General features: G+C 38.0%; 1 protein-coding gene across 2 annotated transcripts in view; it reads left to right on the plus strand.

The window, feature by feature from the left end:
• Nucleotides 1-23,431, plus strand: part of LOC140314069 (cell adhesion molecule 2-like) — a 144,557-nt gene that overhangs the window by 115,388 nt on the left and 5,738 nt on the right. For both annotated transcript variants that reach the window (XM_072392099.1, XM_072392100.1), the window contains exons 4-8: nucleotides 11,330-11,482; nucleotides 11,997-12,134; nucleotides 18,079-18,237; nucleotides 18,524-18,614; nucleotides 18,796-18,974. In XM_072392099.1, coding sequence (XP_072248200.1) covers nucleotides 11,330-11,482; nucleotides 11,997-12,134; nucleotides 18,079-18,237; nucleotides 18,524-18,614; nucleotides 18,796-18,974 — 720 coding nt within the window. The remainder of the gene's footprint in view (nucleotides 1-11,329; nucleotides 11,483-11,996; nucleotides 12,135-18,078; nucleotides 18,238-18,523; nucleotides 18,615-18,795; nucleotides 18,975-23,431) is intronic.

The raw sequence follows: 23,431 nt of genomic DNA on the forward strand, positions 1-23,431 counted from the left end.
AACTTTCCCTTTAAATAACAATTGATAGGAGAGAGATGCCAAAGTGAACCAGCAGAAAGAGTCTGGTTTGAAGAAATACTTTCTCCCTCACAACTGATTGGATTTGGTAATGAGGTCTAAGGTATCTTATTAGATTGAATTACTTCCAAATACAGTTAGGTAAAAGTTAAGTGAATCTTGAACCGATAATGCTTGTGTAAATGGTGTGGGTGCAGAAATTCAAGTAGAAATCCCTGAACCAAAACTATAAGAATATAACTACTATTTTTTAGTACATTTTAGTTTAAACTGAAGCAATTATATCTCTTAGATTATGTCATATTGCATTAAAGTAGCCAATCAACTGTTTTTCCCCACACTTTACATTATGCAAACCAGTAGTCTGTACCCATTTATACATATTGAATGCTGCTACTGTGAAAAAGAAAGCATCCCCTCTTTCTATTATAAAGTTTTAAATTAAATTACAGGACATAATGAAAAAATGGGTCTTTACCAGCTTTTGAAATTAGCCAAATACAACCTCAGATTGAACAACAACCTATGAAATACAAAAAAATATAAGTATTCACTGAACAAGGGTTAGCCAAAATGAGAAGCAGTATGTGAAAAACCAAGTGCCCCCTGTGATTCAGCAGATCATAGAACCACCTTTACAAGCAATAAGTAGAAGTTATGGTTTTCTATGTGACATTGTCAGTGTCTGATATTTTGAGGAGTAATTCTGGTCAACTCTTCTTTACGACATTCCTTTGCAGGCATTCATTCATGCACAGCTCCCTATGGGCCCGCCACAACATTTCAGTCAGGCTGAGCTCTTGGCCTTGACTGGACAATTGCTACACCTTGATTTACACATTGCTGCTGTGGATGGGATCATTGTCCTGTGATATGACTCAGTTTTGGCCAAACTTCAATTGTTGGACAGAGGACTTCACATTTGACTCAGTTAATTGTTGATTAAGTTATTATAAGGGTCCAAGTCCTGTGGCTGCAAAATACGCTCAAGTCATCCCTCCTCCAACCGCTGTGCTTGACAGATGTTATGAAGTGTTTTCAGCAAACCTGGCGCTGTGTTATGGTCCAACATCTCGCCTGTGGTCACTTTGTTCCGGACATCTTGTGATTTGTTAAGACACAACTTTGCAAACCTAAGCTGAGCTGCCTTGTTCTTTTCAGCAAAAAGAGGGTTTCTCCTGCAACCATTCAGAGCGAGCCATTATTATTCTGTCTTTTTCTAACTGTACTGTCATCAACTTGAACATTTAACATAGAAATCGAGGCCTGAAGAGACTGAGATGTAGCTCTCGATTTTTACAAACTACCTTTGCATATATACATAGTTTCTGCTAATTGAATAATAGGATGTCTTAGTGGAACCTGGTGAGGACCATATTATTTCATCTTATGTCCTTATATGTAAAACCAGAAGAAGAATCAGAAGAAGATGAGCTTTTTTTTTCTCCACATGACTGTAAAGGGAGCTTGGAGCGCATGATAGAGAGAATCCTCTCACTGAGCAACAAGGATGACAAAATTAACACCGTCCACCCAGTAGAGGTTGTCTGGGCTAAGTGTGGGGACTCCTCATTTCTCTCTCTTCCAGCAAAATGAAAAGGTTTATTGGCACAACTAATATGATGTCTGTAAGACCATCACACTAGTGGAAAAACACAAGCTTAATACATAGACCAGGGTGGGACACCTGGAAGGAATTCTCTGCTGTGCCAAATCACCAGTTAATTGTTTGGCACAGGGCCGCATTTTTCCCTCTTCTCCTGCTTTCTGAGCCCTCTTAAAGAGTCAGTGAAAAATCTTAGAATCAACCTTATGCTTATTTACAGTAAGCACAAACCTGATTTACACTCCTGTTTTCAGCTGTGAATGATCCGGACACTTCCCCCAATTTCTTATTAGCATATCAAGACATTGTTTGACATTCTTAATAGGCGTGATAATAAAAAAAACAGTAAAAAGAGGCACAACTGAGTCACTCATCAGTGAAGCACCGGAAAAAAAGACAATCAATCGATCTTAGTTCTTTAATCATTAAAACAGCAAAACAAACTGCTGAATTAAAAAAAAATATCAAGCTATAAGTTCATAGCAAACATAGATAAAAAAAAAGAAAAAAAGTAAACCAGCAGACAAAATGTGCATCAGCTCACAAAGCACATCAGGGCGGAGGGCAGACAAGTCCTATTTTATCTGCAAGGGATGAAGCACAGCCTGTAGAGTATACAGTCTGTGTGGAAATGATCAGGAGGGAGACAGATGTACAGATGGATCACCGTATGTTTCCTGTTTTCTCAACAGTCCTGTGGAAACTATCTTTAGATATTTGTATTATTATTAAAGTCTCGAGACAACTTACAGTTACAGGAGGACTGAGCAGGCTCAGTGAAATTCTCTATTTTGTGTTGTGTTGCATGATCTGAGGAATGCCTTCGGTGCGTCTATTCTCACTGCAAATGCATGCTACAAAGGAAAAATGCATGTTAATGTGGACGAGAAGAGGTTTCTTGAATGTATGCATTGTTTATGCATCTGGTCATAAACTATTGTTTCTAAGTAGAATAGATTGTTGCAGCGAGTTTAGATATCTGTTTTTGCACCTGCTGGATGAATATCCCCTTCTCTCTGTGCTTTTTGTATTAGTCTATCGTTGCTGTTGTCCACCTTGTATCATACTACAAAAGTCTATGTCAGCATAGACATTTGATGCACTAGCAAAACTCCCCCAAGAAAATCTCTTCAGAGAAAATAAAGGGAGAATCTCGTTGTGCATGTGCAATCCACAGATTCTGCTTTTTGCACCTTTTATTTATGATTCCGTATTGTTTTTTAAAAATCTGTTTGTTGTTATTACCTCAAGCTTAGTATTAATAATAAGTGCCTATTTCTATGTGTTTCAAGTTTCATATGAAATAGGGTAAATTGAGAAAGGTGTATTAAAATTACATGTTAAATTCCTTTGAAACTGACTGGATTGATGCAGCAATGTTGAATTGCCTCATTCTCAGTGTTAAAAGTTTTAGATACCCATTTTTCTTTTGTTTTTTGTTCTTGCCAGGTAAATATCTTGTTTTCTCTGTGCTTTTGGTCTTTGTCTTCTGTCGCTGTGGTCCAGCTCTCCTCATACTATAATTGTCATTGGAGCCTACGACAGCATGAGCATTTGATGCGCATGCAAGTCTCCCCTGGTGTCTTTCTTCAGCAAATGGTTGCAGGCTCTCATTTTGCACGTCAAATGGAGATTTATCTTTTTATATTTTTTGTGTGATTCTGTATTCTCAACAAATACAAGTAAAGATTCTGTGAGGCATTTTTTTGCTTATTCCCTCAAGCTTAGTATAAAGATAAAGGCATTTGTCTTGATGTGTATGGAGTTTGATGTAAAATAGGGTGGCTACAGAAAGAGTATTAAAATGACCTTTTAAATTCCTTTGAGTCTGGCTTTCCATATTATATCAATTGAGTTTTACGGCTACTGGGCAAAGTCTGATCTTTAGCCTGTCTATGATTTGTTCCATTTCAGATAAGGGTATTTCTGTCTTTCAAAATAGTATAACATATGATATATTGCCTCACAGCAAGAGGATTCCAGGTTCGAATCCCAGCAGGGGCCTTTCTGTGCAAAGTTTGCATGTTTCCCCCTTGTATATGTGGGTTCTCTCCATGCATGTTAGGGTAATTGGTGACTCTAATTTGACCATAGGAGTGAGAGTGGATGGTTTTTGTCTTGTTTGTTTCTATGTGGCCCTGTGATGGACCCTGTCCAGGGTGTACCCATGACAGCTGGGATAGGCTCCAGCCTCCCTGCGACCCTGAGTTGGATTAAGCAGAAAATCGATGAATAGATATATATACATCTATATATATATATATAATTGATCTTTGGCTTCCCCAAAAGTTGTGGGATATAATGTCACTGTCTTCAAAGCAAACCTTTATGTACATGTTTGAAATCAAAACATGTGCAGCATCATGCACGTTGCATATATTACAGTGCTATGTATTGCATGATAGTAGAAAACACTGAGATATCAACATTTTTACTCTGGAAGAACTTATTTTCATGTTAGTCTCAACTGGAACTGATGTGGCTTTATCTGTGATTCAACAAAGATGATAAAGATAACATTATAACTTTTGTTTTAGCTTCTCATAAATAACATAATGTGGATGGAAATGTTGCTGTTGTAATGTTATGTATTTTCAATTAGTCAGTCTGGAGTCGATAAATGTGTTTCTCATCTTCTTTGATTTACAGCCTACACAAAGCAGAGGCAGAAATTATTGTGATTATATATATCAATGTATTATTTAAACCTGCATGTCGGCAACTTCAGCTACAGAGCCAAGCAAGGCAGACAGAAGAAGAGGGCTAATCAGTTATTACTTAGTGATAGCAACAAATCAAAGCTAAGTCTGCATCTGTCTGTCATCCTGTTTTTTCTCCAAACTCTCTCCAGCAGTAAAATCCAAATTCATGTTTATTTCCGTTCCATATCCTGCTCGTACACTTTATCTCTTCTTCCTTACTTCCTCTTATAGCGCTGTCTTGGCTCTTGTTGTTGCATCTGCCACAAGTTTTTTTTCTTTTATTTGTTTTGTTTTTAAGTTTGACAATTTCTAATGACAGCCATGTGTTTTTCCACTCCAAATGGTGACATATTTGTTTTGTTGCTTGTTTTTAGAATTTATTAATTTCCTTTTATCTAGTTGTGCATGATGTGGTATCGTAAAGGAAAATGGTGCTGTGCCAGGCAGAATATCAAAGTTTGGGAGTACAATATTTTAGCCGTTGGGCATTCAATGGCAGTTTCAGGCCTGGGAATGTGCATGAAATTAATGTGCATGAGTCAGAGATACATCATTTTAGGGTTCAAAGCTTTGCTAGCGTTACTTAAACATATCTGAAAGAATGTAATGGTAATGATAACTATTTACGACCTTTCCAGTCTGGTGGGTCCTATATGAGGACCAAGTTATATTAGTTCCAATAGTTACTGAATGAGGCATAGAAAGTGATGCTATGATTAACGGTTATTCTTTTTTTTTTTAACCAAATTTCAAAATCCAACCCAGGGAACTTATTAGGTTATAATAGGGACAGCAGTTTATGTCAAAGCTGTGGCCATTCACCCAAAAACTAATGCCAGTGTGCTCCCTGTTGCTGTGTTATAACAATGTCCCAATATTTTTACCTTTGCTTTGTTTGACCATATAGACATGGATCAGTTAGGATATTTCAACAAATTAATTATAGGATTAAAAACTCTATCCTCTGCTGATCAAACTATTCAGACCCTTTCTGGATTCAGTTGCAACATGTATCATTAGTTTAATTCACCATATAGGGTTATGATTGTCATGTAAAACATACCTGTGCGGTGGGCTTCTTGAAAGTTGTGATCTCCTAAATTTGTTAACTCAGTAATGTCATGTGTCATGACAGACCTGCAGTGAATAATAGAGTAAATTTGAGCAGGTGACAACTATAGTATAATGTATTGTGTAAACAATATCTTACGTCATCCCAAAGGAGCTCAGTTAACTTTATGGATATCCAGAAGAATATTAACCTTGCCACATCTGATCCATATAGCTTGGTCTCTCAAGATGTTTGTGTAAAACTGAACACAGCCCTCTTCTTATATCATGCCAGCTGGCTCACTGGCATGAGCCCCCCCGCCATTCAACATGTATATTTGATTCTTGGCTGATTGTTGCCACCTTAGACAATTCAGACGACACTACAGCAGATATCAGATTCCGACAGCCTACTGCCACAGGCCTGAGAAAACACAGATACATTGTCTTAATAGCTAGGCCAATGCTTCCCTCATACATTAGGCCAATTAGTGAAAACTGCTAGGGACCGAAACTCTGGTGCGCTGCCATGATGAAAACATTGATTTAGACCATATGTCTTTTGTAGAATTATCCCTTTTATATGTTGCCGCTGTTATGAATTATTATTACTGAGCAGGACAAATGAGAACAGAGCTGTCCTTTGCTGTCTTCATTATGATTTATTTCGCTTTTGGCTTCTGTGGGAAAAGAATAAAACCTAAGTAGTGAGGCTGTAGAAAACGGTAATGACATTCATGGAGGCATACAGAATCTTTTATCAGATATGGCAAATATGAATAATGAAATTAATGGAAAGCTACAGCAGGTTGCTTGTCAGTGGCAGACAGCTAATTTGATCTGCAGCATGTGCAGCAATATGAAGATGTATACAGCATAAATATGATGTTGCATATTTTATATAACTTTTATCCAGTTTCCGTCCCATCTTTCAGAAGTTCATGGTTCATCATTCATGACATTTAATTGGGGCATTCAGTCTAATTCATAAAGGTCACACAGCAAAATTGATCTTAATTGGGTTGTTGTAATCAAAATGCTGTTATGTGCTAAATTAATGCTCTAATGTGAGCATTAAAACATTCATTAGCTTGAGAGAATGAAAGATAATTAGCAAGGATGTAATTACTGGAGTGAGCACCAATGAAAGCGCATTTAAACCTCCATTCTAGTAAATACACTATGTTTAAAGGTTGTTGAAAGCAAGTGAAGATTTATCTGTTATTATTATTATTGTTATTGATGAATGCATCTCTCAGATTATGCCTTTTCTCAATTTCTTCAAATGTCTGGAAAAGACTTTGCAGGTGACACGTCATGAGTTTATTCTTTTAAATGGTGTTTACTTTCCAGTAAATGTTTTTGCTGGCAAAAAAATGTAGAAAGAGTCTTAAGGCCACAGATAATGTCTTTCCTCTGGGACTAATGGGCTTTTAAGTGTAATTCCTTACTTCCACTGAAATGTGAATCTACCATTATGGCACTATACACTCTGCTATTATTGCTAATGTGAAGAGGTACTCTAGAATCTACTTCACTAAGCTCTATGCCACACTGCACTCTCATGTATTATTTATATTATCCCTTTGTAATAGTCATAGTCAACATAGAATATGTTGCATTTAAATTCCTTGAGACTGAGGCCCACCCCAATAATGTTTGGCATCTTTGCAGCGTTGTTATTGTTATGGGTATGTCTTAAAAGAACTCTACTGGTATGACTGCATTGTAAACAGAATTACGTAACCTCATCAAACAGACAAACAAACTAAAAAAATCACACAGTGTACAATAAAGCTTGGACTAAGAAAGGAATGAACAAGAATATATTTAGTCTCATTATTCACTGCTTGAAGTCGGTTTGTATCAACCTCAGTGAGATTTCCTTCTTTCCTTCACTGCTTCAAGCACACAAAATTAGTCCAATTTGAGTTGCATCTGCTCTGTGGGATCTCTTAGATGCAGGCAGTGACAATGGTCCTCTGGAACAAGGCTTTTTCCTTCTCCTAATTGCAGCCACATGTGTGGTTGGAAAAAGCCCCCCGTATGCACCACTATAGACCTGGAGCACATCCAAAATCACCCACACTGAGTGAGCACAGCCAGCAGCAAACACCCTCTAATTGCAAAGAGTGGAGCCCCTGGCTGGAGAGCAGGCAGGGGGTACGTGCCAGGATTCTGTGTTCTGACTGAAGGACAGCTAGTGCTTTCACATTTCAGGACTAGCTCAAAGTGGCTATAGGCTGTGCAAAAATTGCCAAATGGGAACATTGCAGAAGTAACATATTTTGGCCAAGCTCGAAAGCCATCAGCTTGTTTCCAAGACTAATGGATCGATGGGAAATGTCCTTTTCTATCTGGACCGTCAGAATACACTTCATCATTTTGGATTAGAAACATTTGTTAACATCTGTCTGCTGCTCAGTGGAGTGAAAAAGTGAATGTCATGTGATAATTGCATCTCTAGATTCTCTGCTTCCAGTTATTTGAGGACAGATCTGAGCAGACTGTTAATGCTTCTCATGACTGTTAAGATCATACTCCTTGTCAAGTAAATATTTTTGATAATAGTTTCAAATTATTTTCGGACTGACTGCACTCAGATAACTTTCAGCAAAATTGTCACTCATGCAAAAACCTTAGACTGACACACTACAGTTAGATCTTCCACTTACAGGTTTGACGCTGCAAAGGTATGTAAAGGAAATGAGGCAGGCATTACTTTGCATCGAAGAACCACAGCAACAGTATCCTTTGCCATGAGGGAGAACTAGATTGTCAGTTTTACTGATTTGAGATAGCCTTTGAAAGGCCTCCATCACAAGAGATGTACTGCTGCAATGGCATTAGGCTGCCATGCTGCAAGGCTGTAGCATACACAAGGTCAAGGTGAAGATTTATGTTTGCACCCAAGCAGAATGAACAGTGCCAGAGCTATCTAGGGTGTGAGGGAAATGAACCTTTTCATCACATTGATTTTCTAAAGCACCTGGAAAAAAGCGTTGTCAGGCATGGCATTTGGGTCTGATTGTGACAGATGTTGCCACAGTCTAGGCCTCTTGCCTGGACTGGATTCTGGTAGTATGGTTTCCAGGCCATGTGATGTCTGAGTAATAGATAACACTTGTCTTAAGGTTATTTAAACCTTTGTATATCTCATTCCATCAATATGTCATTGACCCATTTGCTCTGTAAAGCCATTGGCTGTCTAACAAAAACTGTCAAGACCGTGTTTTGTCCAGCTATAAGTTGTTTCTCTGCCTCTCTTTGAGTTCAGTCCATCAACATCAGTATTTCAGCTTCTGACATTTAGATATACTTCTATTTTGAATAGTAATATGCTGTTCAGGACTTATTGTAAATGAGCTGAATACCTGGTACTTTAAATGTCACTTGAAATGATCAGTGGTCTGTATTGTATTGGGTCACTGTTTGATATTTAAAATGGTACCCTACATCTATTGAGCAGCAGACATTGTTAAAAGGCCTTTTTAAAGTTGGTAATTTCAGAGTCTTGAGGTTATTCTCAATGGATTCCAATGGCAGTAAATTCTACCAAAGAAATGTATGCAAAGTCAAAAGAATTCCTACAACCACGCCGGTATAATAATCCAGTAAACTTTCAAGTCAGTGTTGCAAAACACATGTATTTCTGTTTAAATACACCCAAATATGCCCCCATGGTACTCTAAAATCGGTAATGGTGAAACATAAAAGCTTATCCAAAATGATACCCGTTTTGATGATAACAATGAGACAACGTGGTTGCGTTATATTGTAGTAGCTAGAGAAGTTTCAGTGGTATTTCAATTTTTATTTAGAACACTAAATGAATTGTAACACATCAGTTCAGGCTGATCGCTGCAACTGAAATAAACTGGAAATATTTTACTGTCAATACAAGCAGATTTTAGGCAGATTGTCACTTTAATGAAAAGACAGCAGCTTTTCATCAACTAATCCCTTTTATCTACAGGAGACTAAACATGATCAGCATCTCAAAGGTGTTTGTGCTTCAAGGAATAGGGTGTTAAGAGGAAGAAAAAAATGGTCTGTTGTCTCGTCTTTCCTCTATGCATTGCAGAGATAGAGGGATATAGGTCAGGGAATCATAGTGTGTCATCTTGTTCACGACTTTGATCCTCCCAGCCCGTACTTTCATATCTTTCTGAGTTCCTGCGCGATGTTTGCTTAGACCCCATCACCTCTCCAATGCATCCATCCACCAAAGGCTTTGCTCTTTTCTGCTGGAGCCTCTGGGCATTTTCAAGCTCTGTAGTGAGGACGCTTAACTACAAAGAACATCAGACAGCTTTGTTTCAGGATGCTGTTTGCTACAGTAAGACTATCAAATGTTTGTATTAAGCCCCGTAGCACATAATAAGCTGACTGCCTGGTGGCACTGCTTGTTATTAAATTTTAATTCTGGCTTGAAGATTGTTTTTATTTGCACTACTCTTTATTCTTCAAGAAACAAAAATGTCATTAATAAGAAAATTCCTATGAGTATCAGTCTTAATTTACCCCCCCCTCTTTTTTGAACAAGTGTTTGATTATGTGATAATGATCATCAAACGACTCGGTGTAATTGAAGATGAGGAGCAGCATTGCTGATAATCACCTATGTCTGTGTAAAACCTAATAACCATTTAAGCCAATCTCATTTAATTGTGTATCACATGTCGGCTGTGTGCGTTTATCACTAAAATCAAATGTCGGTCTTCATCTGATATGACACCACTTTAAACTGACCACAATGATTAAGTCCTAATCAGCACCCCTTTCTGTTGCATTTCAGCAGATTTTCCCTGTGTAGTACTCTTACTCATACTCAGTAGAGTTTAAATCACCTCAGATGAGAAAAGGTCCCAGGAGAGAGCTGGCCAGAACTGGGGACTGAGGATTAAGACTGTGTTATTTACTCAATGAAGAACGCTTTCCTTCCTGCCCTCTGTGGCTTGTTGCTTGTACTCGTAGAAGCAGGTGATTCTGAATATAAGAATGGATTAGAGATGGCAGGTGTGAAATGATCTTGTTTTGTTAAGATATGTAATTTTGAAGGTTTTTTTAGGAGTGCACTCACATTTGAATGCACTGTGGTGAAGGTGTCGAGAGGGAAGAAAACACGAAAAGGATTTTCTCTCATAAGAAGACTAAAGCTTACTACTTATTAATTTGTACGTAGGTGTAGCTGCTTTTTGTAATGATTGGTATTGTTTTCTTTTTATACTCATTCTTTAATGATACACAGAATGTTTTAATGTTGAATATGAAACAATTGCATAAAAAAACTGAAAGAAAATAATAAATTTTCTACTGTATTGATATTCTACTTCCAGCTTTGTTACATTACCATCTCTTTTAAACATTGTCCTGTTATGATCTGACCGTAAACATAATACATATTGAATACACAGTAATGAATTATTGCTCAGGCAATATCTGCACTATAGCCTAATAGCCTAGTTCTTTTGAAATTGATTAGTCTTTTTTACTCTTTAACTGTTGGCTGTGGGGTACAACTGTGAGTAAAAAAAAATGTCACCAGCACAGCCTGTTGCTAAGTGTGTTAAAGTTTAAACCAATGACTAGAAAGTAAGCGATTACCAAAATAAATACAGTAATCTAGGGCTGTAAGTTTACTCCTGCTGCTACGCCTCAGTGCATCTCACTGATGCCTTCTGTACTCGCACTGACTGTGAATGAGACTGAAAATGCAAATATATCTAAAACGTTTCAAACCACTAGCCACAGTATGGGTTTGCAGCATTTGATAACTATTGAATTTGAAATAATTGAAAGTACAACGTATTCAGCTTGTTGTGGGAAAGGTCGCCTGAATCGCACATGGTATCTCTACATGTTAGCTGCCATTACAGTTTTATTGTAATTTTGCTCATTAGTGAGCTCTGTCTTTTTTCTATTCTGTCTGATGTGCTGTCATTCCTTATAGCTCTGAGAGATCACAGAATTGAGCTGGTGCGAGCCTCATCACTGGAGCTCACCATTAGAATCAGCGATGCCAGCCTCTCAGACGAGGGCCTATATACATGCTCGCTCTTCACCATGCCCGTCAAGACCACCAAGGCCTTCCTCACTGTTCTAGGTGAGCATGTCAGTGTTGGATCATATCTCTGTCCTTGTTCCTGTTACTTTCTAGTTAATTCATTACATTCTGACGGCATAAGTACTGCATATTTACAAGTTAAGCTATTAAGAAAAGATATGTGTCAAGTTTTAATACTGTCTGCAAGTGCAAGGTAACACATGACAGTTGCAAGCAAGCAGTGCCTCTGCATCTTGTAATTGGAATTGGAGAAAAATCAAATAAAACAATGTAATCTTCTTCATTTATTTAGGATAATACCTGTTTCAGAAGTTGCAGCCAAACAGGAATAAAACAGCCATTCCATATTAAGTCCATATGTTTATTTGTTAACTTTTTGGAAAAAATTCACAGTCAGTGATGTATAGGAATTTGTCAGAAAAAATGTCAGAAAATTTCTGTCAATTAGTAATTTTCTTTTGCTGTCAGAGGAAAATTATTCATGTCAAACTATGGCTTATCGCTAAATATGTATCCAATATGTTATTTGTGTTTATATCTTCCCGAAATACAGGAGTTCCAGGACGTCCAGCGATCACAGGATTTACAGAGCCGGCCATGGAGGGGGAGGAAATCACGCTGACATGCACCACATCAGGCAGCAAACCTGCTGCCAACATCAGGTGGTTCCGAAATGATAAGGAGGTCCAAGGTAAGCGGGGATCTTTATTGCTTTGTGCTCATATTCATGCATTGTTCCACTGTCTGTTCTTAGAAGCTGTCAAACGTTGTTGGACTGATCACTTTAAGCAGTAACTTTCAGGAATGCCTCAAGTGGATTTTACTCCAAAGTTAAGTGTAAATAATCACCGTTGGTGGTGCTATGATAAACATTAGACATGGGAGTTAGAGCTTCCTTCTTTAATTTCCAGCAAAATAATAATTTTTAATACTTCAAACAAAGAAATTTGATTAAAAATTTGAAAAATAACAACCAAATGTTTGTAATTTAGTGAACCAAAAGCTGTATGTCATGCTCATCATGGTGGAGAATTTGTATTTTGGTAAAAGTTCATCATAAAAATATGAACATAAAAACATGCAAGCTTGCAAAACATAATACAAGTGTGTCCCAATTAAGTAGTGTCTGTTGCGTGATGATGACAGACGTTCCATTCGTCATTTTTTTGTCCCACAGTGAATATTATTGTTAAGGAGGATGGAAGAGCCCACATAAATGCTCACTTGTCCCACCCAAACTGAAAAAATATCTGATGGTGCCAATAAACAAGCAACTAAAGTTTTTTTTGTAGTCACACAGTTTGCTTCAAAAGCTTTCATTTTCTTACCTCTTTCCAAACTGTCTGAAGCTCCTAACTTTGCATTTCTAAAGCTTTTATCATAATTTTGTTTCCGCTTTTAAAAAGACCAAAACATTGAGAAATAGCACTGGAATGTTTTCCTCAGCTTGATGACAGCGGTATGCTGCATGGAGCTCTTTAAAGTAATGGAGCCTGCTGTTGAGGCTCCTTGTGACAGTTGCTCTTTATTGAAGATTTGCACCAGAGAGCTTTTTCTTGGTGGTTCTGTCTATGTCTGCCCAACATGGCATGATGATTGATGGGAGAGGGGCTGAGATATGAAGTTTTCTTGTTGAAATGACATGCACGTAGCTCCCAGAAAGGCCAGTGGAGAGCTGGCACACAGCATCACAACCAGACTTGCTGTCCATCTCAAGAGACACTGAGATGATCTCTTTTGTGCTTTTTTAACAATGCATTTTAAAATATATCTTTAAATCTTAAAACCTGAGCATGTTTCCCTACATTTTTATCTGATGTTGGCATACACATGTGATGCATGAACACCGAATCTCTAAGAAAGATCAGCAACCCCAAGTCTGCTCCAAACAATTTTTTGTGTTTTTATTAGTTTTACTTAGGTGCAGTGGGTTTTATTATGCCGCTTGGGCAAACAGACCTTTCCGATGCATCTCCAAGTCAAAGAGAGATAAAGAACATTGCAGAGACTGGAGGGCTTGACTTAAAAATTTAATTTACATGTCAATCTGTGTTCAGGATCCAAGTCTTTTGTAGGTGACTCTTTAAAGCTTTCTATAGCGAGTATGTGCTGGGAGCAGTATATTATGCCATTGGTTCTTCTGTGGAAGATCATTGCCACCAGTGTCTGCTGTCAGTCAAAGCTATCCCCACTGGGGGAACCAGTGTATAAAGCTGCAAGACGGTAGCAGGTGTAATCACAAAAACATGTCATATTTATTTCATGCTCTGATGAATTGTTTTTCCAACAATTTATATTAGAAGCACACAGCATTACAAACCTGCAAATTCAACTGTCATCTTATGTCAAATAATTTGTTTATAGGGTATAGAGACACACAAATTAGTCGTGTAACTGACTGACAGCAATGCTTCAAACTATTGAAGAAAAATCCAACCACTGCCAAACTTTCCTCTCACAGAGACATAAAAATGCATTTTGCACTTATATTCAGAGGTAGGCAAGATATGAAGACATTTAAATCTAAATGTCTAATCTATTTTGGATGATAAATCTGGGTTACTCTGTTTTGGAGCAGTCTAGCCTCCTTTTTGTAGCAACAAGGCGAGCAAAGCACAGACAGTCTCGTTTTTAGGCTCATGGTTTGTACATAGTATGACAAAACAGACTACTATGTTAGGACCAGCTGATCCCAGACTGTACCTTGTATAAAAACAACCATCTGAGCACACAAATGTACAAATAAATATCTAAAAAAACATTGATATAAGCATTATTCATCATGATCTACCATTTTCAATAAGATAACTGTTTATTTAGACTGTACATTTCATCTTTGTAAGTTAAAATAATATTCATTTTGGCTCGTCATTAGGCAGCTGTATAGCTTAGTGATATTTTCATTACTGACCACAACATGTTTTTTAATACATTCTAATTTTCAAACGGGCAAATTTGGGCCATCTCATCGTCTATTCATATTACAAGGCAGAATCCATCTTTAGAGCTCCAGGTTGTGTGAACCAATCAGCACCCCATGCTGGCCATTATGGGAGAGTTTCATCAGTACTTTTGCCATCCATAGATATTAGAGTAGATGATTATAGCATTGGTTTTTATCAGAACTGGAGAGTATTATTTCAATAACAGAGCAGTTGCACACCAGAAATGAGAAAGAGTAAGTTTGGTTCCGAGCAAAAAACATTGCAATTTTAAAATACAAGCAAAACTTGTATAATTAGAATAAAGTCTGGGCTGAAAACTCTTCATATGCATACGTCCACCTTTCAAAATCGCAACATGTCAACTTTCTGCATTACTTCAAACTGTCTTGCATGCTAAAATCTTCATTCAAGGCTCCTTTGCTAATCATAACTTGCTTACATTCCACATTCTATGTCTAAAATGGCACAACTATTACACGTTCTAAAATGCTTATCAGGAGGTAGGTCTGAGGTGGACAGCTGTGCTACGTCACTGACTGTCACACAAGAGAACCAAGTTTCATTTATTGTCCAACAACTTTTCTACTTACAATCTCAGTTGTTTAGGGTTAGGCATGAAAATATGCAGTTAGCTTTAGCCACTGACAAAAAACATGGTTAAGGATTGAGATAAGAACCGTTTAGTCAATGGTTACAGGTTAGCTTCGCCTCGCTTGAACAACAGAAAAAGTTTATCATCTCACAAATTCTGGGCCCTTATTATGACTTTAGAAACATTATTGACATGTGAACAAATGTGCCTTTTATATGTCTTCTTGTGGTAATGGGTATAGCCATTAAAGGAAGGGCAAAGAACATAACCGAGGAAAGATGCTTTCATTCTACTCCCAAATGGCTTCAGAGCTTTTTTTTACCAAAAGGTGCACCAATCAAATGTGGCCGAGGCTAGCCAGTGATAGACGATAAACAGATGGTTCATTCAGTGACCTGACAGCTATCGTTCGAAAGCATTTGATGATTAAATTATTATTAAAAGAAATACCTGTCAGTGGATTAGGTCTTGATGCTTGAACATACAGTATACAGTACTAACACTGCACTAACTTAGACCACCTGTTTCATTTTTGCCATCTCAACAGGAAGCCAGCACAAATTTACCAGCAGAGCATCCTCCTGATGCTTCTGTGCCTCACTAAAATAATAAATGTGCTCGACTGGTCATTATGGATAAACAATTTCCAGTGTCAAATTAAAGACTATAACAACTGCCAAATTAAGCAAAACAGTTTTTCCTGATGAACGGATTCATTCTTAAAGGCATTTTAATGGCTAATGAGGTGAGAAATGAGATCATGGGATGTAAGAAAGAACAGAAAATGTTTGTTTTTTCTTTTTTGGTTAAACATTTAAAGCTCTTACTACTGACTAACAGGCAGTCAATTGCAATCTGTGGTGAGCAGAGGGTTCTGTTTTTTTTTTTTGTGGAGCTATTATCTGAAATTATTGTGAGGGGAAATATTACCCATAGATAATGCTTCTGATGCCTTTGTGAAATATGAAATATGCGCTAAATTGATATAGATGTATTCCTTTAGCTTGACCCAATAACCTAATAAACATAAAACAGTAATTCATCTGAGGGGAAGCTGGTATTTAAGTATTCCATGGTATACCAGTGTGAGTTCTAGTATCTTTACAATGCCCGGACATCTTAAAAGCGATCAAATCCAGTCCTTAGGCACCTCTGTTAAAACAGAAGCTGAAGTGGTGGTTACTGAGGTGCCCCCAGTTGCCTGACGGTAGAACTGCCGGCCTCTTGGGGGACTAGTTCAAAGCAGATGCACCTGGGTACATTCCCACTCCTCTAAAAGCTGGCACTGCACGCTCTCTGGCTGTGCTAGAAGCCGCTTGAAACAGGCTGACAGCTTCTCTGTTTCTGCTCCAATGCTGCAGGGAGCTTGACAAATGAAAGGAAATGCAGGAGAGATTTGTGTTTAATGCCACAGAGGCTTTCTACTCCCTCTTTGCACTTTGGGGCAAAATTCAAGACATTTGATTATCATACACAAGACCTGTGACTTTGTCGTTTCCTCAAATGATGCAAGTGATATGTGAGATGTGTGGTTTTATTGCTATTGCTTGTTACTGTTACTACATTTCCAAATGTGTGTGCTTGTGTCAGCAGAAACTGTAAATCATAAGTCTGTTCCAGGGTGGAAAGCATTTGCAAATTGAAATATAATCAGAAATGTCTACAGTCAAATTAACAAATGTATCAGTTGTAGTTTACAAGACAAATAATTGTGCTGTGGAGACAAGAGTAGCTGGACTCATCTTTGCAGCATCTTATGGGGAATTTATTAGCAGGAACAACATAGAAAAATTACATGGCAGCATACACAGAATGTCCAACTACAACAGTTTGTGAGATCCTCTTATACTTCCTGATAACATTCTGTGCGAACGTGGCCAAAACCCAATCTCTGTCCGACACCACTATGTCTGAGATTGCCACAACATCTTCCGTTATCAGAGAACATTCTGACCCTAAATAATAGGTGGTACGAGCAGTGGCAAAGCCCTGCTCCCTCCCACACCGCTGACTTTGATCTTCATGAAGTTATGTTACTTTAAAGAAAATGAAAAACTTACTCTTTTAGGGTGTCAGAGGATATACCGCAAAAGCAGTTCTGAAGTTATTGCAGCAATAGTGGTAATAGGGTTTCTAATCGTCTAATATTATAGTAATCTACTTGTACGTGACAAAATCAAAGAGAAATAGTAGGAAGGGACAAATGAAGCAGAACAGCCTAAATAAGAATGATATGGGTGATCTGGTTTTCATTGCAAATAGCTTTTAGTATTTAATACACTGAGAGATTTTTTGAGCTGTGTGCATCTGTGTGTTTGTGGAGGAGTGGAATGAGTACATAGGTATATATTGATTGATTCAGGGTCGCATTGGATGGCAGAGAGTCCAAAGGGAAGAAGAGGGAGAGGATGTAATGTGAGCAGGATGTAAAGGGGTTGAGGTGAGAAGGATACCATCTACAAATAAGTCCTTGAGGGGTCATGGTTGGGTAATGTCTTGTTAGGATCCAATAGCCTTGTATTGCTTTTTCTGGAGAAAAGAGGCAATACCAAATTAGGTGCTGACTGGAGGGTGGCAGAAAGATGCAAAGAAAATCCAATTATGAGTTAAGATGCATTTATAGATTTACCGACATAAAAGACCAGGAAAAAAAATGCAAATCATGTGGAGCTGTTAAGGGTGAATATTTTGGTACAATCTAAGAAAAAGAATTTAAAAAGGGAGGAAAGGAAAAGCATGACAACAGCTAAGAAAATCCATCCCACTCTGCTGGAAGAGAGTATGTCTGTTTGTTTGAGAGATGGTCCTGAAGGAGCAAACACACCCAGCCAACCGAGTCAACTCTCACACCGCTCTCCCTGCACTATTTGCCGTACTTTGACTTGACTTTCAAAGGCAAAAGATTCTCTTCCTCAAAAGAGGAAAAATAATATCTTTAAATAATATTTAATTTTTTTTACATTATTTTTACAGAAAATGTTTTGCTTGTTTACCTAAATAAACCCAAAAACATAAAATCTTCACTCAAAACTACTCCCAAAGAACATTAATAATTCACGAGCACGTTTCACCCTGATTTGTTTTCTGACACTCTGCAGGCACAAAAGAGGTCAACGCTACAGGAAAGTCATCCACAGTAAAAAGTAGCCTCCAGTTCCAGGTGGACAAACGGGATAATGGTGTCGCCTACACCTGCAGTGTGGAGCATGTATCTCTGTCAAAACCTGACGTGACAACTGAGGTCCTGGAGGTCCACTGTGAGTGCAGTCCCACCCCACAAAGCTGGATTAGCGCTGAGAAGAAATACAGGGATTGAGATTACATTTATGTCTGCAAATTTAGCTTTGCATTTGTTCTGGATTAGCATAGGATTAGTTTGCAGGTAAGGGATTAGTACCACAGCACAACGGGGATATGGGCCTCAACTAAAAGCTTCCCAAAGGGCAAAGAGCTAACGACTGCCGTATTTTGTTAGTGTTTGAGTTAAAGCCTCTAATACACAGTACTGCTATAACACTGGATTTTTTTGTTTCTTCCTTGCAGATGCTCCCCAAGTGGAGATCATACATTCACTGATTATTCCACAGGAAGGACAATACTTCAAATTGGAGTGTGTTTCCATAGGCAACCCAAAGTAAGTAGGAACTTATTTACAGCTTCAATTTGTGGGTGGTAGTTAGAATAAAGATGGCAGAAATTGGACTCAGAGCTGTGATTTCTCTTCATTTTACATTTATGTACTTTTTACTTTTGAAATAAAAAAAAAAAGTCAAAGACCAAGGTTAGAATTTTGTTTTTTTTATTTTCCTTCCCAGACCTGAAACGGTACTGTGGTATAAAGATGGAGGTGAGCTGCCTGATATTGAGCGGATGATTGTGGAGGGCTGGGATCTTACAATCACTGCATTAAACAAAACGGACAATGGCACATATCGCTGTGAGGCCAGCAACTACGTCGGGACCAGCTTTGCTGAATATATATTGTTTGTATACGGTGAGTAAGGGCTGTTTTTGTTGTGTATTATCAGTTTTACTGACGCTTCAACATTCACTTTGCTGCTCCCCCTAAGGTAACACCTGTTACGTTGGTAAATTATATAATAATGGCTCTCTGAATCAAAAAGCTTGATTACAAGACAATGATTGCCACTGTAAATATGAAAAATCCTAGAATTTTCCATCTGATGATTCACCAGCTGTCACGTGTCGATTGTGGAGGCGAGGAAGGAGGACCCAGGTGCAGACACTGACTGAGAGCCAAAAATTAAACTAAACTATTTATTCTAAATAAAGGCAAAGCCGGAAATGCATAAAACTAAAACATGGGAAAACAAAATCAAAAAGCTGAGAAAACTTGAATGGACCACACTGACAAGAATAGACACAAGGAAACAGGAAGAGCACGAGAGGGCGTAGCAGTGAGGATCTGGCAAATAGTGAGGGAAACCGGGAGTTTAGATACAGAGGAGGGTGATTGGTGAATGAGTGCAGCTGAGGATAAGTGAGCACAGGTGAAGGGAGTGGAGCTGATGATTCTACTGAAGAGAGACTGAGGAAACAAGTGAGGAAGTGACAGAACCCAAACAAGAAACAGAATGGAAAACGAACATCAAAAAACATCAACACAGCACGGATCATGACACCAAAATGTGTAATTCAGCTTAACTTAAAGACACAAACTTTATTTCAAAGCAAAATATTTATATGCAAGTGGTTTAACCGATGGTCATTAAGTTACATGGACTTGATGCTCAGTGCTCGGATACACAACAACCATTCTTACAATATTATTGAAAAAAAAACTTATTTCACTTATCAAACACAGCCACAAGTCATTAGCAGATCAACTCTGAGATGTTAATATACGGTTCACAAGAAAATGTGAAACAGTCACGTAATAGAAAACTAAATTTTTCCTGATTTTTTTTTTCATGCAACCCAGCATGACTTTCAAAGTATTTCAAACACATTTTGCATGTTAAACTGAGGAGGAAGGACTTGGCATCCATTAATCCAAGATTTTTTTATATAATACATGATTACTGGGTCAATTTTCAGGCAAGCCGTGAATTTTCCAAAAACTTGTTTTAAATATCTAACCTTAATCTTTATGATTTTAATACCTTAACCATAACAAACTACCAAGTAGTTTGTTATGTGTAAACAGCAACTAAATGCAAAAAACAACTCTGAAATATCAGCTGAATATAAAGAAACATGTCAAAGTAACTTTCCTTGAAGAAACCATTGGTGAAGCTGGGGCATTACAGTTTCACATCATATACATCCAATACTAAATGTTCCTGCTCTACGACTGATGTTGAAATTGTAAATTGGGGTAAATGTATATCTTATCATCAACAGGGGGCACAATAAGAAGTAATTAGGCTTTCGACTCTAAATTATATCCTGTTGATTGCAGCTATTATACTCCCCCCCCCCACCTGTCACAGTCATAAGTGAACCGCAGCTCTATAAATATAAAAGCCTTGAAATTGATGACGCTGACCATAAACATAGCCATATATGTAATGATCTCAGTCGTCTGAAGAGCAGCAACTCCGTATTCAAGGTGTATGAGTTATTGTGGCAAAATAAAGCCTGATTAAACTTCTGGGACATAGAACATAGTGATGGTCTGATTAGAAAAGATGCTACGTGGGCGAGACAGACTTCAATCACTCTGTCCTTGAAGATGGCCATGACAGGCATTGTCCAGGTAAACAGAGATACAGAACAACAATAATTGATAATCTAATAAAAGGTGTTGATATCAAGAGTTTTTCAGGCTAAGTGATTAGAGGGGTCACATCACATTTGCCGTAATGGGAAACATCTATTTGCACAGCTGACACAAATAACACAATAATCACTGTGGCAAACGCCAACTTTGAATTTAGTCAGAGAACTGTAAAAAAAAAAAAGATTGACAAGAGAAGCAATTTTGGTGATGTTCATTAGAAGAAAGTTTTTCTATCAGCAAACTGAAAATGTTTTCAAAGCTGTGAAAGAGCTCAAGATTAGGCTTAACATTGGCCGCAGAAGCCTATAAGACACATAACACTTGGGTCCTTTCTGCAGATGAAGAAAGCCATCAAAACCTTGAATAGTAATTAGTCTATGTTGGACTACACTTTTTAACTTACTGATTGTACAGCCTTCTTAATCTATCCATGTTTCCATGTTTTGGAGCACTGTTGTCACTGTTATGTTCACTGTCTCTATCGTTGTCCTAAATGTTGTCTGTTTGTGTGTTAGCAGCCAACTCTTTAAACTGCAACCAAATCTACCTTCGGGTGTAAATGAAGTTACCTAACCTAACCTAACTTGGAAGGACCCCGTAGTATCAGATTTAAACATATGCCTGTGGGGTATTAACTTAGAATCAACATGCAGGGTCATCTGATTAACTTTAGTGGAGGTCCTTTAATATCCAAAAGAGACACCTATATGCCACTTGTTATGGGAGACGTTTATTTGATAATCAGGAAAATGGCAAAGTCAAAAAATCTGTCTCTGTCATATTGTGAAGCAGAGCCTAAAAGCAGGCTTCTCATTCCCGATTGCAAGGTTGACAGTTAGATCTCCCACATCATCGCATAATAAAGTGTTGGTATCCATGGTGACAGTTAGAGGGGGACCCAAATGCAGACTGGCTGGCGGCAAACTTAACGATGACCCCAAAAAAGTCTATTAATTAAACCAATGGTACAATAGAACTAGAAATCCAAAAGTCACAAAATTAAAAAAATCCATACAAACAAACAAACAAACAAAAAGCTTGCAAAATGAAGCAGCAAGCAGAAAAACCCCACAGGGAAAGAGACAAGGACTAACAGGCATATGAGTGAGGGGACTGGAGAGTTATGAATACTGGCAGGGTTGATGAGTTGAGTGACAGCAGGTGACAGGAGACAGGTGTGAATTCAGACCAGAACAAGATCAAGACAGCTGAGAACATCTTGGGGTACTGACATTAATAGAGTCGTTTCAACTAAACCAAGGACTCAAAGAATCTTGGCACTAAACACATGATGACACTAAACATATGACTTGGTTAAACAAAAGCTTAAAACTAAACAGGATATAGATTACAAACTTGTATGATAAAAGCAAGTAAACAGCTGAATCGAACACAGAGGACTGAAGACTAAAACAGAATACACAAAGAATAAAGCTCAAACAAAATACCAGAACTCAAACTGCAACTGAACCAAAACAGCAAACAGGGACGAAACCAAGACGCTGAGTCCAACTAAAGCAAAACGTAGAACAAACACTAAAGAAAAGATGATAATCAGACAAAGAATGTTATCCAAACATGAGAAACCAAAAGACTGAAAGGCAAAGAATAAACTAGCATAAAAAACTAAACTACAATCCTATTAACATAACAAAACCTGCAAACCCAACAATAAAGCGTCTTTGGCCAAGACACTGAATCCCAAGCTGCTCCAGAGACCACACGAGCACATTGCATGACAGTTCCACTAAGTTTGGGGATTGTGAGAATCAGGGATGTCAAACTCCGGTCCTCGAAGGCCCCTGTCCTGCAGGCTTTAGATGCTTCCCTGCTTCAACGCACCTGATTCAGATCAATGCATCATTAGCAGGCTTGTGCAGAACTTAACAATCTTTCGAAGAGATGCATTTAATCTGAATCAGATGTGTTGAAGAAAGTAAGAAAGTAACAGTGCATGATTCAAATCATTAAAGGACATTTATATCCTATAGCTCCAGATGAAGACCATTACTTTTAGTCAGCATGATGATCTGTTGTTCTCCAGGTTTGGAGATCATGACCCACTTTCAAATATTGCATTGCTTTAGCCTAATAGCATAATTGTCTAAGTCATATTTGAATGTTTTTGGGTTACTTACCAAAGGTGCGTCAAAAATGCCCAAGTCAAAGAGATGACCAAGGCAGATAGTGATTTTGGACTCTAAAATGTGTTTTGATAGGCTGAGGATGCAGCAGTGGTAGAAGAGTAAAGTTAGGCAGATATTACAATTTGGCCAAGAAATTAGGTAAATTAGGCAATTATGCTATTAGGCTAACGATTGGCACCATGTTAACCCATTTTCATACCGCATATCCCTACACGAGTACTTTTCATGAGTTTCTGGACTCTTGCTGTGAGGAAACAGAAAGGAACAATAATAATAATACTGAAAAGAATGAAGACAACTTGTTGCAGGAGATGGATCGTTACGACCTCAGCAGCCCATATTTATCATATTAATCAGATACAACCAAGAATAAGAAATGATACAGAAACAAGGGCAGAAAATTAAAATTCAACATGGATTTATTTGTTTCCATTTTTGCCAATTAAACAGTGCCACACTAGAGCGTGGTTTGTCTGGGTGTTACTTAACAGAGGAGTTATTCAACTCACAAGCAGTTATGCGATGCACAGCAGCCTCTTTGTGTGAAAGGCAGAGGCTTTG

Source organism: Leuresthes tenuis, unplaced genomic scaffold (assembly GCF_036924035.1).
Source record: "Leuresthes tenuis unplaced genomic scaffold, fLeuTen1.0.hap1 SCAF_9, whole genome shotgun sequence".
NCBI lineage: Eukaryota > Metazoa > Chordata > Actinopteri > Atheriniformes > Atherinopsidae > Leuresthes > Leuresthes tenuis.